Genomic DNA, 13,660 nt, shown 5'->3' with positions numbered 1-13,660 from the left:
ATTTGGGCTGATCACAATTATTTTCCACAGTGAGCTATTACAATAATTTGTTTACGTCACAACAAACAGAATACAACAAAGCAGAACACATTTATTGAGACATGTCATGGGTCTTACAAAAACAACCAAAGTTCTAATTTCTGACGGGTGCTATAACACCATTAGAGGGCAGCGGTGAGTAATGTTCGTTTATTTGAGCTCGAGTCTTTACTTTGGAGCTACTAAGTATTGACAGTTAAGCAGCAAGTTAGCTAATCAGCCAACTTGGCCACTTGCACTTTAATAGTTGCATACAACTATTAAATTTCATGATTATGACAGGCCTAGTTCTAAGTCTAATTGACCCCACCTGATCCATGTCATTATTGCCTTCAGAAGTCCTCAATGAGCTGAATGAGGTGTTAGATGTGGGTTGGAGGTGAAACCTGTTGGAAAGTAAATCTCCAGGAGGAAGTTTGGTGACCCCTGGTCTAATCTATATATACTCCTCATGCCCCTATTTGCTCTACTTGCCTTAGCTTAGAACATACAGTATGCACAGATATCACAGCCTAAGCAATACATTGTTTAGCTCAGGGGTCCCTAATTCCAGTCCTGGGAACCCCACACTAAACACATTTGTGCTTTTCCTGAACCAGCATAGGACAGTCAAAATTAAGTTCAACATTAAAATGTTCATCAAACTCTTTAAGAGGGATTTCATTTCAGCGCTTTCTAAATTTGAAGTGAATTTTCAAAGTCAGAGAAAATGGGCATTAATCCATATTACTGCTATGCGCAGATTCCCAAAGACAGTCTCATTCACTGTGTGTGGAAAAAGTCTTGCTTATCATACGTAGATTCGAACCTTTTCTAGCTCTCATTAGAACAGATTTGCTAGTAGCTCTAGTTCTGCCTGTAGCTCTAACAGGTCAGAAAGCCGGGCAATGGCCCCATTTAATGAGGACTGTACTTTGTCCTCACCCACCAAACCCCTGGGAATTTCCTAGTATGTTCCACGCAACTTGGTAACATTACCATGTATGACGGCTACCAAACGCAGTGATTTATTTTGGTTTTGATTTTCGTTTTAATTTGTTTTGGAATATCTGCAGTCTATCAGCAGCTTTTTAGCAATTCGGACGTTTTGAGCGAAGCCATAGGTTTTCTTTAGAAGCTGAAGAACGCTAATAGGCAGAAAGAAAATCAGGAATCAGGAAACTGAATGATCTCCTTCAGGTGGTACACTTTTTCCTGACAAGCAGAATAGGCCAATGTACCGTTTTGACAACAATCTCATGAGTTGCATCTCCCAGGTTGAGAATCACTTGTTTAGACACGTGAGCTATTGGTGTTGGTTGATAATTCATGCTGAGTGCTGACTTAGGAATCTGACATTTACTGTAATTATGTATCCTGCTCATTTTCTTTGCAAAAATAATATGCATGTACATAATATTTGTTTAAATATCTGACAAAGAAAGAAGTGGAAAACTCAAATTTGATTTCTTATCCCATCTGACAGCCCTAATCCAGCACACCTGATTCAACAAAGTAACTAATTAACAAGCTCCTCATGTGCTGAGTCAGGTTTGTTAGAGCAGGAAAAACACAAAAATGTGCAAGACTGCCTTTGGGAATCACTGGCTTAGCCGATTCAATCAGTTGATATTAAGGTTCCACAGACCTCTTGGGTCGCTGGAAAAAGCACAATGTGTTTGTGAATGTTCTGTAAGTCATTGTTACGTTAATAATTGGCATTATTTTACATACAATAATACCTTATATGATGTAGTTTTAAGTAGATGCCAAAGTACATTTTTTAATGTTTTACTCAACATTTCACAGATTGAATTATTACATACTATCAACTCTATATTGTAATTGGATATATGATTGTAAATATTTACAATCATTTTTGTATCTATTAAAATTTGACCGCCTACCACCTTTCAAATACTTAGATTTTCTGGATGTTAAACTAGATGTTAAACTTATTACTCAAGTAATTATAACTACATCATCAAATATCATGTAACTACAGCTCTATTCATTCCGAACATATCTAGCATCTCAGTATTTTTTAAAGTTTATAAGTTTCTATTTCAAATATTTGAAATTTATGGCATTGCTCAAGATTAAAATACTGAATTAATTTCACAGATTTATCTGAAAATAAAATGGTTTTAAATGACTGCAATACTCTTTCCAAACCTTTAAACAGTAGTGTAGCGTAAGGATATGCTATTTTGAAAAAAACAACATCCACACTGTTATCTGCCTGTTTAAAGGTTATGAGGACATTTAAGTGTTTTAAGTGTTTTATAGAACACAAATATGGCATTTTCTGTTTAGTACAAGTTTAGTGCACAATTTCTATTTATTTCCTTTGAGTTTAACCTATTACCAAAAAATAAATTCAGCAGATAAACAGTAATTGTGCATTAAAATGTGCAAAAGTGTGTTCTCTGTAGAGGATGTGTTAATTTACTTTCGTTTAGAAAATCAACAAAACATCATTTGACCAGGGACACCCAAACACTACTGTATATTATTTAAGACTGTGCAAGTTTCTTTAAAGTCTGTTTCATTTTTTTGACCATAAATTTGATGCTGAATCTCGGTAGATACCTAATGCATACAGGGCAAAATATACTTAGATTTGACACTACAGCACTAATTCTGCAGAACACTAACTAGCAGTCAACAACAATCATCTAGATTGTGAATATAAAGAAAAATTTGTGTTAGAGGTTTAATACAGATTTAAGTGGCTGTGAATATCAATCATAAAATCAACTGATATCATCACTACTTTCTGCTCTGAGTACAGAGCTATTTAACTCTAATGACTGCTTTTGCTTGGTCTCACCAGGCCTTTTCCTTAATGACCAAATTTCTCTGTACGTGCAGGATTTGTAATTTCGGGGGGAAAAACATTTGTGCATGTTGTGTAATGAAACTGATTGCAGTATTGATTGTTCCATCTGTGTGTGTGTGTTCTGAGACAGACCTGTTTATGGTAGGATCCTGGATGGAGTCCAGCAGTGTCTGCCAGGAGAGCTTGTACTTCTCGGAGCCCAGCATATCTGAGAGCAGATCTGTAAACACAGCAGACAGCGCTGTCACACGCTCGTGCAACAGATTTAGGAGTGTTGAGTGAAGAAGGCAAACTGTTTTACTGTGACAGCGATGATGGAGACAATGTTATTGCATATTCACGAATCTGTGACTAAAAGGATTATATTGTTCTGTTCAGCAAAAATAGCTAGCTATACATGGGGAAAAACACCTATATAGACGTGTGCAGAAGAAAATGATCTGTAAAGCTAATTATCTGGGCACTAAGCATTTATTTGTTTAAAAAAACAGAAACAATAGAATACATACAAATAAACAATCCAGTGCAAGTTTGTTAGCTTAACCTTTTCCAAAGCTCTGCTCGAGGAAGTCCATTTACAGTTACCATACAATACCAGCTTCAGCTAATCCTTCATTAAATTAACCAAAATTGTGTTCTTCTAAACAAGACATTAACTAAACATTTAAAAGATTACGCTTTTCTGTATTTATTTTTGACGTTATTGTAATGTTATCTAGTGTTTTACCAGCAAAAACACACTGCTGAGACAAACAGTTTTAAACTGATGCACACCAGTTTCAGACTGTCATACTGATTTGAACTGTTACAACTGAATGGCTAGACTTTTTTCTGTTCCCTGTCTAGCAAGCAGGAGGGGCACACTGCCATCGAGAGTGTTAAAAATGTCTTGATACAATAAGATATTAATTTAGTACATACACAGGTTTGGCTAAAACATATACAGTCCTGTGAAGAACACCCCATGAAATGTTTCTCTTTTTGTGATAAACGTGGACATTCTAAGTACTCGATCTTCAGTTAAACAGTATGTATAGATAAATGTTATGTAATACAAAAAAAAAAAACAATAGAAATTTTTACAATAATTTATTTAAAAAAAATAATTGAGATCTCATTTTTGTGTGTTGAAAAAGTAAGTACACCCTCGGCCTCAGTATCTGGTATTGCCCCTTTTGGCAATAGTAAGTTTATGTAGGCATTTCCTATAACTGTCCACCAGTTTCTGATCATTACTGGGAAGTACTTGCCCATTCCTCCATGCAGAACTCTTTCAACTATGCAATGTTTGAGTTGTTTCTTGCATGTACAGCCCATTTCAAATTCCCCCAAAGCATTTCAGATCTAGGCTTTAACTAGGCCATTCCACAACCCCCCATTTCTTCCTTTTAAGCCATTCGCAACATTCCTTGTATGTTTGGGATCATCATCCCGTTGGAACATCCACTTCTTTAGCTTAAATTTTTTTTTTTACACAGGGTCCCACATTCTCCTCAAGCACTCTCTGGTATAAAAGAGAATTCATAGTCGATTCTATGACTGCAAGTTGGCCAGGCCCAGAGGCAGCAAAGCAGCATCAAACCATAATATCTCCACCATCATGCTTTACAGAGGGTATGAAGTTCTTCTGTTCATATGCTGTCTTTAGTTTTCACCAAACATGGCTTCTAGTACAGCGGCCAAACAACTCTATCTTTGATTTGTCCGTCCGTTCCAGAAGTCCTGGTCCTTCCCTTGACATTCATTAGCAAACTTTAGTCTTGCCCCGATGTTATTTTTAGACAGCAAAGGCTTCTTCCTAGCACACCTCCTATGTAGGTCAAATTTGGGCAGTCTAGTCTGTAACGGCAGATGCATGCACTTTTGCATCAACAGTGGCAAGAGCTACCTGCAGATCCTGTGATGAAATTCTGGGGTTCTCAGAGACTTCTTGGGGTTCTTTAGCATCTTAGATTCTGCTCCTGGGTTAAATTTGCTGGGGCAGCCTGGCCTGAACAAGTTGGCAGTGGTTTTAAATCTTCTCTACTTGTAGATGAGATTCCAGACAGTGGAAAAATTGATTTCCAATATTTTGGATTTCTTCTTAAACCCCTTCCCAGACTCATAGGCATCTATAACATCTGAAGGCCTCAGAGAGCTCTTCTGATCTAGTTAAGATCATACCACACACTCCAATAACAAACAGCACACCAGACCAGATACTTACTTTCCACATTTGAAATGCTGAAAAGGTCTAAACATTTCAGGGTGTGTCCTTACTTCTTCACGTGACTATATACATACACATTTTCAAAACTAAATATTGGTACCATGTTCTCACACAATATAGTTCCTACTTTTTAATATCTTAATTTTTTTTATAATAGTTCTATTATTTGATCAAAAATATTGCAATATTTCTAAAAAGATCTGTGTCACAAAAGCACAATTAGGTATGGGCAAAATGTATGCTGAATCTAAAATTAAGCATTAACTATAAGCTGCTCAAATCTTATTAAAATGTGATATTGATCAATTAATTGAGAGGGACTTCCACAAATGATGGTAAACAAGCAAACCTCAGACCAAAGGTCATTTTATAGATCATGCTTATAGTAGTATTGGGGGGGATACCAGTTCAACTAGTTGAAATTCCTCCTCAGGTATGAGTTTTGTCATAACTTTTATACTGGTATGCCACAAGTAAGCGCAGATGACACGACGTACAAACAGTGGAAACCACACTAACATTAGCCCATTCAGCATTTTTTGTCATGTTTCAAATGTAAATGAAAAGGGAGCAGGCCCTTGATCACCTCCCACTGTACAGTCTGTTGCATCTGAAGTAGTCGACTTTGGTTTCAAGGTAGTGGACATAAAAGAATGGTCAATCTTTTGGGGTTGACTACAGCCTAACAAGAACATCAGAGCACTTCTATTTACTCTCATAAAAGGTAAAAGGAGCCATCTGACTCAATCAGCTGCACCAGACAATGTTCTGGGGCCATGGACCAGCTGGTACTGATAGTGTAAATGACTGTAATATTTTCCAAATTCAAGCAGTGTCTGGCATTTGGAGGCACAAGTGTACGGGACGCACGTATGAGACAAATGACTTGAGAAATTCAATGAAGCTGAACTTGGCTCCTTATTTGAATTTCCCGTTCTACCTTAAACGGTGCAGCAATTACATTCAGGCGTTTGTACAGATGCCAGAATGTAACTGTTGTTCCATTCAAGGTGGACCGGAAAATTCTAACAAAAAGCTGCCATTTAAGTAGTCTCACGGGTCCAGACGACCCCATACCAGGAATACGTGTCCAGGGAAAACTTTTTGAAATTTTGGTGCTGGACTATGGCAAGTTCCGCCACCAACAAGGGTACACCCCCTCTAAAACCCACCCCTATATCCCTCTAGTCCGTGCTCTTTTAATGTCCAGAGTACAATCAATAACACAAAGCAGTCTAGCAAGCAAAATGCTATCATTAGCTCATGTCAATTCTTCAAAATGAATGTTTCAGAAACATCTATTGATTTAATTTTGTCAGAGATGTGCTTGGTGCACAAAATCTACTCAATGAAATCATTTTAAGTACTTTGTTTAAAGATAACGACAGGTAATCAACCATCCCCCATAGTAATCCCAGTGATTTTGCCCATGGCATGATTGTTGATGCCAGACGGGCTGGTTTAAGTATTTTATAACTGTTGATCTCCTGGGATTTTCATGCATAAGAGTTTGTAGAAATTACTCAGAATGGTGCAATAAAGAAAAAACATCCAGTGTGTCAGTGTTCTGCGGACAGAAGCATCTTGTTGATGTGAGAGGTCAATGGAGAATGGCCAGACTGGTTCGAGCTGACAGAAAGGCTACGGTAACTAGGACAACCACTCTTAACAATTGTGGTGAGCAGAGTAGCATCTTAGAACACACATAACATCAAACCTCGAGGTGGATGGGCTACAACAGCAGAAGACCATGTCGGATTCCACTTCTGTCAGCCAAGAACAGAAAGCTAAGGTAGCATTGGGCACAGCCTCACCATAACTGGACAGTTGAAATTTCAGAAAAAAGAAGCTGGATCTGGTTAATCTCTATTTCTGCTGAAGCACACAGATGGCAGGGTCAGAATTTGACACCAACAGCACGAATCCATGGACCCAACTGTCCTTGTGTCAACAGTCTAGGCTGGTGGAGGTGGTGTAATGGTGTGAGGAATGTTTTCTTGGCACACTTTGTGCCTGTTAATGCCAATCAATCACTGCTTGAATGCCATAGCCTATGAGTATTATTGCTGACCATGTGCATCCCTTCATGGCCATAGTGTCCCCATCTTCTAACGGCTACTTCCAGCATGACAATCCACCATGTCACAAAGCAAACGTCATGTCAAACTGGTTTTATGAACTTGACAATGAGTTCAGAGTTCTTCAGTGGCCTTGTCACTGAATCTGAATCCAATACTACACCTTTATGATGTGGCAGAACTGGAGGTAGGCAGCATGAAAATGCTCCTGAAAAATCAAGTCAACATGCACCAGAGTCTCAAAGGAATTTTTCCAACATCTTGTGGAATCTATGCAATGAAGAATTGAGGCTGTTTTGAAAGTGAATTAACCCAGAATTAGTATAGTGTTCCTAATAAAGTACTTGGTGTGTGTATGTCCATTACTGTCTGTAACAGAGGAGCAAGTTCATTTTTAAATGCAAAGGGGATTTCAGCAGCATATGCAGGTCACAGGACAGAAATGGACAAGAAAGGCAATTTCAGACAGATTTCAGACTTGTTCTGTCAGCGGCTTGTTGGAATAGCTGTGACCAAAGTTCATGCCATTGTTCTGCGGTGAGTACATGCATTTATGTATTTTATCATTACTGTTTGGTGAGGATAACTGGTGTACTTTTAACATTGCTGTTGTTTGGTGTGGACAACTGGTCTACTCTTAGCATTACTGTTGTTTAGTGCGAACGACAGGTGTCCTTTTAACGTGCTTTTTAGTGGCTGTTGACAGCAATAATGGCACATCATCCAGTTCCAAATTCTAGGAGCTCATCTTTTCTGGAAAATATAACTGCCAATTTTTACTTCAGTGTTGCGAGACTAAGCGAGTTCCTGCCAAATTGTGCGGATTTTGGTTGGATTTGGCGAGAGAAAAAGTGCTTTGGCAGGTGGACAAAATTTTATGTACAAATAATTAACTGCACTCCAATGTTCTAATCAACCATCAGATTGGGGGGGGGTTTAATCTCAATTTGACTCATTCTGCATGTGCTACAACAGGATGGCTTCGTATACAGAGTGCGTGTGCTTGACTGGCCAGCCTGCAGTCCAGATCTGTCTCCTATTGAAAAGGTATGCCGCGTCATTAAGAGGAGAATCAGACAATGATGACCACAGACTGGTGAGCAGCTGAAGTCTTGTATCAAGCAAGAATAAACACAATTTTTTTGAGTGTGTTGCAGTCAAATTCTAAATTTGTTCATATTTACAAAATAAAATTAATAGTTCAGTGAAAACAGTGGAAATATTTTCTTTGTCCTTTTTCAATTAAATAAAGGTTCAAGGGAATTAACAAATCACAGATTCTTATTTTTATTGCATTTTACAAAATGTCCCGACTTTTCCGGAAATTAGGTTTGTGTTTGTTAATGTTTTGTAAATTACACAAGAAGAAGCCTTGTTTCATTAGGCATTAAGAAATACCTGGCACCAGCTTCATCAAGCACTGCAGCGACTGCTGCTTGGTCTCGTCTTTCTGCTGCTGGGTGCGCTGAGGCCGTGGGTGGGTGGGCAGGCGTCCCCCAGGCCACACAGCATCCTGCAGCACTTGCAGGTAGGTGACCCAGTACTGTGTGCAGGTCAAATTAGCCACACCGACATCCAGCCACCTGCAGGCACAAACAACACAAAATGAACACAAAGTCAAGACTTCACAAATGGCTGAATCCACATACAAACAGCATCATAACTGTCACTGAGAGTCCAGGACTGACTCACAAATCTTTGCGGTTCCTGCAGAAGACATTTAAGGTGAAATATCTCTGAACCACACGGTGGAAATACACATAAGCGGTTGTCAACATGACAACACATTTGCTTTTTCAAAGACAATAAATACTTCGGGCTTGGAATTTTGGATTGGCCTGTGACAGCAACATATGCTGCTGAATCAGACTTTGACAGCATTGCACAGATTTACCGAACGGGAACAGACAGCGCACAACACATTGTAAAACAGCAGAAATTCACGGACAAACAAATCAACCCCAGGAGGAGGATGGGAATGTCTAAGGAAACTGCATGAAACATGTTCCTGGCTTTGGATCTTCCATGATGCTTCTCCAACACAGACTGAATGTATGTCATTACTATAATTTTAGTGAGCAGTAGGTTTACTTCACCACAAGTTATACAACACCATATGGACATGGGCTACACCCAAATAGCTGAAGAGAGCTCCTTTCCTATCTGCTTGCCTTGATTTTGCATGATCTGTACCCCAATACCTCAGTTAAAAGGCTTTTGAGATCATGTGCGATATACCTTTATCCGATTGCACCCCTAGCCAGCATCAACTGACAGCAGTATTGTGGAGGTCTTGTGGCGGGCATGCAAGAGCCACTTTCCAAGAAACCTGATAACTTGCAAAGCAAACCGTTTTGACTTTGGCATGATGTGGTAGAATTTTCTTGCATTAATTGCCTTTAAAGCTTACTGTGTTCAGTTACTGTAACCCACTATTGTTACTAGGCAGCAATGTATAAAATTTTCTTTAATAATTTTGATGGAACCACAATGTCCAACAGTTAAGCCCCCATTCATGTTTTGTGAAGAAAAGTGTTCCGTGCGCGGACAGGCCGCAGCACAGCTTTAGCAAGCAAGAACACAGTAATCTGAGGAAAAAAGTATCAAGACTCATACAGGACATGAATTTCATGTTAAAAGAAAACAGATGAGACAAATGGTTTCCTTTTGTGCATCAAGCAAGTTGCAAATAATGTGTTTTCAAATTATTGAATTTATTTAAATCTATCTGTGATTTTTGACACTTGTCAATCAGCTCAAGCCTATCACTTATACTTTATACACTGACAAAGCTGACTTGCATGTGGATTCACACAGCTATCAGATCTGTAACTGAAGTTTCATTCTATTCATTCAGACACAGCTATGGTCTCCAAAAAACGTTACTAATGTTTTGCGGCCTTAAACTATAAAAATATGGACTTCTTCCACCGTAGACGACTATGCTTAAATGTCTATGCATTCTCAATGCGCAAATGAAAATGGATCATGAAAAAGTGCTGTCATTTTTACAGTGATTTCCAGGTGAATCACAAGTACCTTCCTCCTTTGTGCATGGTGCACACAACTGCCCTCATCAGCACTCAGTCCACAGTGAGACTGAACCAAATCCAGGTTTTGGGACTTGTCAGGACTACATTGTACCAAATCCAGATGTCAGGACCTGTCATGACTACAGTGTGCTAGTCAGCAGTGGAAATTTAATGCTCTCTGTGGTGGCTGCAATGGCTTGGAGTCCTCAGGCATTGCATTTCTGTCTTACATTTAGCATTGAGATTCATCCATCTGTATTGTACAAAGACCACAATATAAATTAGTGGACAAAACTGCTAGTAAACGGTATATTTAGTGCATATTAAATTGGAAATTCATTGATTGTTCTAAATTTCTGCATAATTTCATTTTTAAGATGTAAATAAAGTCATTCAGAGTGATCTGATGAGAAATTCTCCAAGTGTTCTGTAAAGCTAAAAGATACCTTACAGAACATTATACAAAATGGTTACAAATACGTTGCCTGATGCCGAGTTATAGTTTTACGATAGTTTTATGATATGCTTTTGGCCTAAAACACTTTTAAAATACATATCTAGTAAAAGAGTCAGTTTTTAACACTATTTTACCATTATTAACCTCAACATAAAAAAGTGTAGGTTCACTTGCTGTTTTGGATAGTAAATTTATTTGGCTATATTTGTATTGTAGACTATCAAACTATCAGAAACCAGTGGAATTTCCCTGAAGTATGAAAAGCATATTCTCAGTACCACTACACTGTTCAAACATGCATTTAGGTGGTAGATAGACCTACATGTAGAAGACCATGAGGCACTGCATTCTTGCAGTTGTTCTGAATGACTATTTCTGTTACAAATGACCAAAACAAAGAAAAGAGACTGTAAGGAGACTAAAGAGAGTGCATTTTACTATGTGGTCACTGCTTAAGAGCACGATGACTATCAAATACTATGGAGAGAGAGGAGGACTGCAGAATGACTGATGCTTCTGATATCGTTTAAAAAAGGCAGCATGTAGGGATGCTGATATCAGTATCTGCAGAGAATTGATTAAAAAATTATTTTTAGACCTGACTGATATTTTAGACTGATATTTGATGATGTATTTGTTGTACGGCAGAAGAGAAGATGTTTAGGTGACGCTGTTCCTTGCTTAGATAGTCTGTTTACTGTACACAGCCAACATTTACACAGTAATATGCATCCATCTGACATTGCACACCACCCCACTGGCAAGCTTATGCGATGCCAGTCTTGCAAGGCCAGACATGATCTCATAACGAGAATGTCTGGGGACAACCATGAGAAATTTGGAGCTGTGTATGGGTGGGAATGTAGACTTATTAGGGTGAGAACAGACCAAGAGCGCTGTTTCTAAACTAATCCAATGCCTTGTGAAGGCAAAGTTGAAAGTAGAGGGCAACAAGTCTATACATTAGACTTTGGATGTAAATTAAGTTAGCATGGCTGAAAAGTCCCCTCAAGAACTCCAAATAAGCATGAAGATGAAGGTCACATATGTGGAGAATATTACATGCAGTAAACATCATCTCTTGCAAGGCAAAAACAGTCCTGTTAGCTAAAAATGTTTTGCTAGCTTGCTTATTTTGCTTGTCGCATTGATTGTACTCTGGCCGTTAAAAGAGCATGGACCAGAGGAACAGGGGTTCAGGGAGGTTTCACTCTTACTTCATTTGAAGTGGACCTATGGAACTTTGTCCTTAGTCTGGACCATTTTGACTGGTGTAAATACCTGCACCAAACAAATCTTGGACTGCCAAAAATCCCGGATCTCGATTCGCTTCCCAATGAACCCTGGTTCAGTTCGCTGCTGGTGGGATGGCATTTTTGTGATGGTCCACACCACACGAGAGAAATCAGCTTCAGAGCATGCTTTCCTGCTTCTTCTAGCAGCATGACAGCGCCTGTATAGTCTGCCTGTTTGAACCTCTGACTCTTTACAGTCGCTCATATCATTCTTGCAGCACAAGCTGCTGTTAATAACAGCCAAGCAATGAAATAATTCATTTCATTTTGGCATATGGTCATAAAGAAACAAATATCAGGTAAAGATTACTATTACTGCTTTGACTGTAGACATTAAGCATCTGTTTTCATGCAAGGTAGGAATTTCTTTTGGCTTAAATGGTGGCAAATGTGAGAGTAACAGAGAGCTTGTAGCCCTGCAAAATTTCCCACCAATAAAAAAAGCACTTACATGTGTAATTTGGTGCACTTTAGGCGTTGCAGTGTAAAACCAACCAAACCAAATGAAAAATGTCACAAAAATCCAAACTCTTGTTCAGACTTTAGCACATTAAATGTGGGAACAGCCTTAGAGGGAATGTATCTTTATTTGCCACAGATTTTGCCACAATCCAGCACTAAAACTTTAACAACTTGTCCCCAGATGTGTATGCTTCTTACGAGATCACATCTGGCCCCACAAGACTAATACACTACTAAAATGGCAAGCTGAATCACATACGCACAAAACCCCATAAACAACATTACCACTTAGTTTAGTGCTGTAACCAATGTGTTAGTTCTGCTCAGAATACTCAGGTGCCCCTGAGAAGCATACTAGCCTGACATGTAGGGCGCAGTGTTTTATGTCTCTCCTGCAGCGCTGTGGGGAGGGATGTGGAAGCTTGAGCATGTTCGGTTTAGTGGGGTCGAGTCTGGAAATAACCCCTGTGGACTCTCGCACACAGCCACACACACGCACAATGAGTGATGGCTTTCTTAGCCTCAGATGATGTTTAGTCTTCAGCGAGTTGCCGATGGCATGGCAGGCCAGGCTACACATGGCTTTCTCGGCTCACAGAAGCATTTGCGGCCAAGTAAAATTACACGATGCGGCATTCCATGGTAGATATCCTACACAGTGCAATGCGCAATAAAATGTGTTTGTAGATGCCTGTGGTATCTTAAACTTGCCCCCTGTAGACAGTTTTTTTTTGGTTCTAGTTTAGATTTGAACAAACACTGCCATGTGTACGTAGCTCTAGACCAGGAGCCCTCTACTGCAGTAAAATAAAGCTTTGCTGACCGTTCTAACACAGTTTAACAATAAATGGTCTTAAACACTGGAGTTAATGATAACTGCTAATTCACCAACCTTTAACCCTGAACGCTGGCATGCAGACTGCTAGTCATATAGCAATGCAGACAATAATCTTGCCTAGCTAGTAGCTAATGAAACGGCAAAGAGAAAGACTTAAGGCAAACATCGATAATTTAGAGAGGAGTGTACTTATTTGCATTTATAAGCACTCAGCTGGTTTCCTGATATGTTTAATCCGCAACAAGAAACTGTCAAACACTAAAAAGTCGCGAAGCTGAAGTCAGCTTTTCGTTCACCGGCTTCTTCTTCACATTTCCCCGTTCCACCTTAAATGGTACAGCAGTTGCATTCTGGTGACTCGGGCACCATTTAAGGAAAAGTGGGAAGATTCAAACAAGAAGCTGGTGAATGAGAAGCTGACTTCAGCTT

At 39.1% G+C, this 13,660-nt stretch overlaps 1 protein-coding gene across 1 annotated transcript in view; it reads right to left on the bottom strand.

Annotated features, from left to right (window-relative positions):
- The window catches only part of snx19b (sorting nexin 19b), a 53,421-nt gene that overhangs the window by 3,830 nt on the left and 35,931 nt on the right, over nucleotides 1–13,660 (bottom strand). Inside the window, 2 exon segments of the mRNA XM_036559903.1 lie at nucleotides 2,993–3,080; nucleotides 8,546–8,730. Of these exon segments, the coding sequence (XP_036415796.1) occupies nucleotides 2,993–3,080; nucleotides 8,546–8,730 (273 nt within the window).

The sequence above is a fragment of the Colossoma macropomum genome, unplaced genomic scaffold (assembly GCF_904425465.1).
Source record: "Colossoma macropomum unplaced genomic scaffold, Colossoma_macropomum, whole genome shotgun sequence".
Classification (NCBI taxonomy): domain Eukaryota; kingdom Metazoa; phylum Chordata; class Actinopteri; order Characiformes; family Serrasalmidae; genus Colossoma; species Colossoma macropomum.
This window is presented reverse-complemented; position numbering and strand designations above follow the sequence as displayed.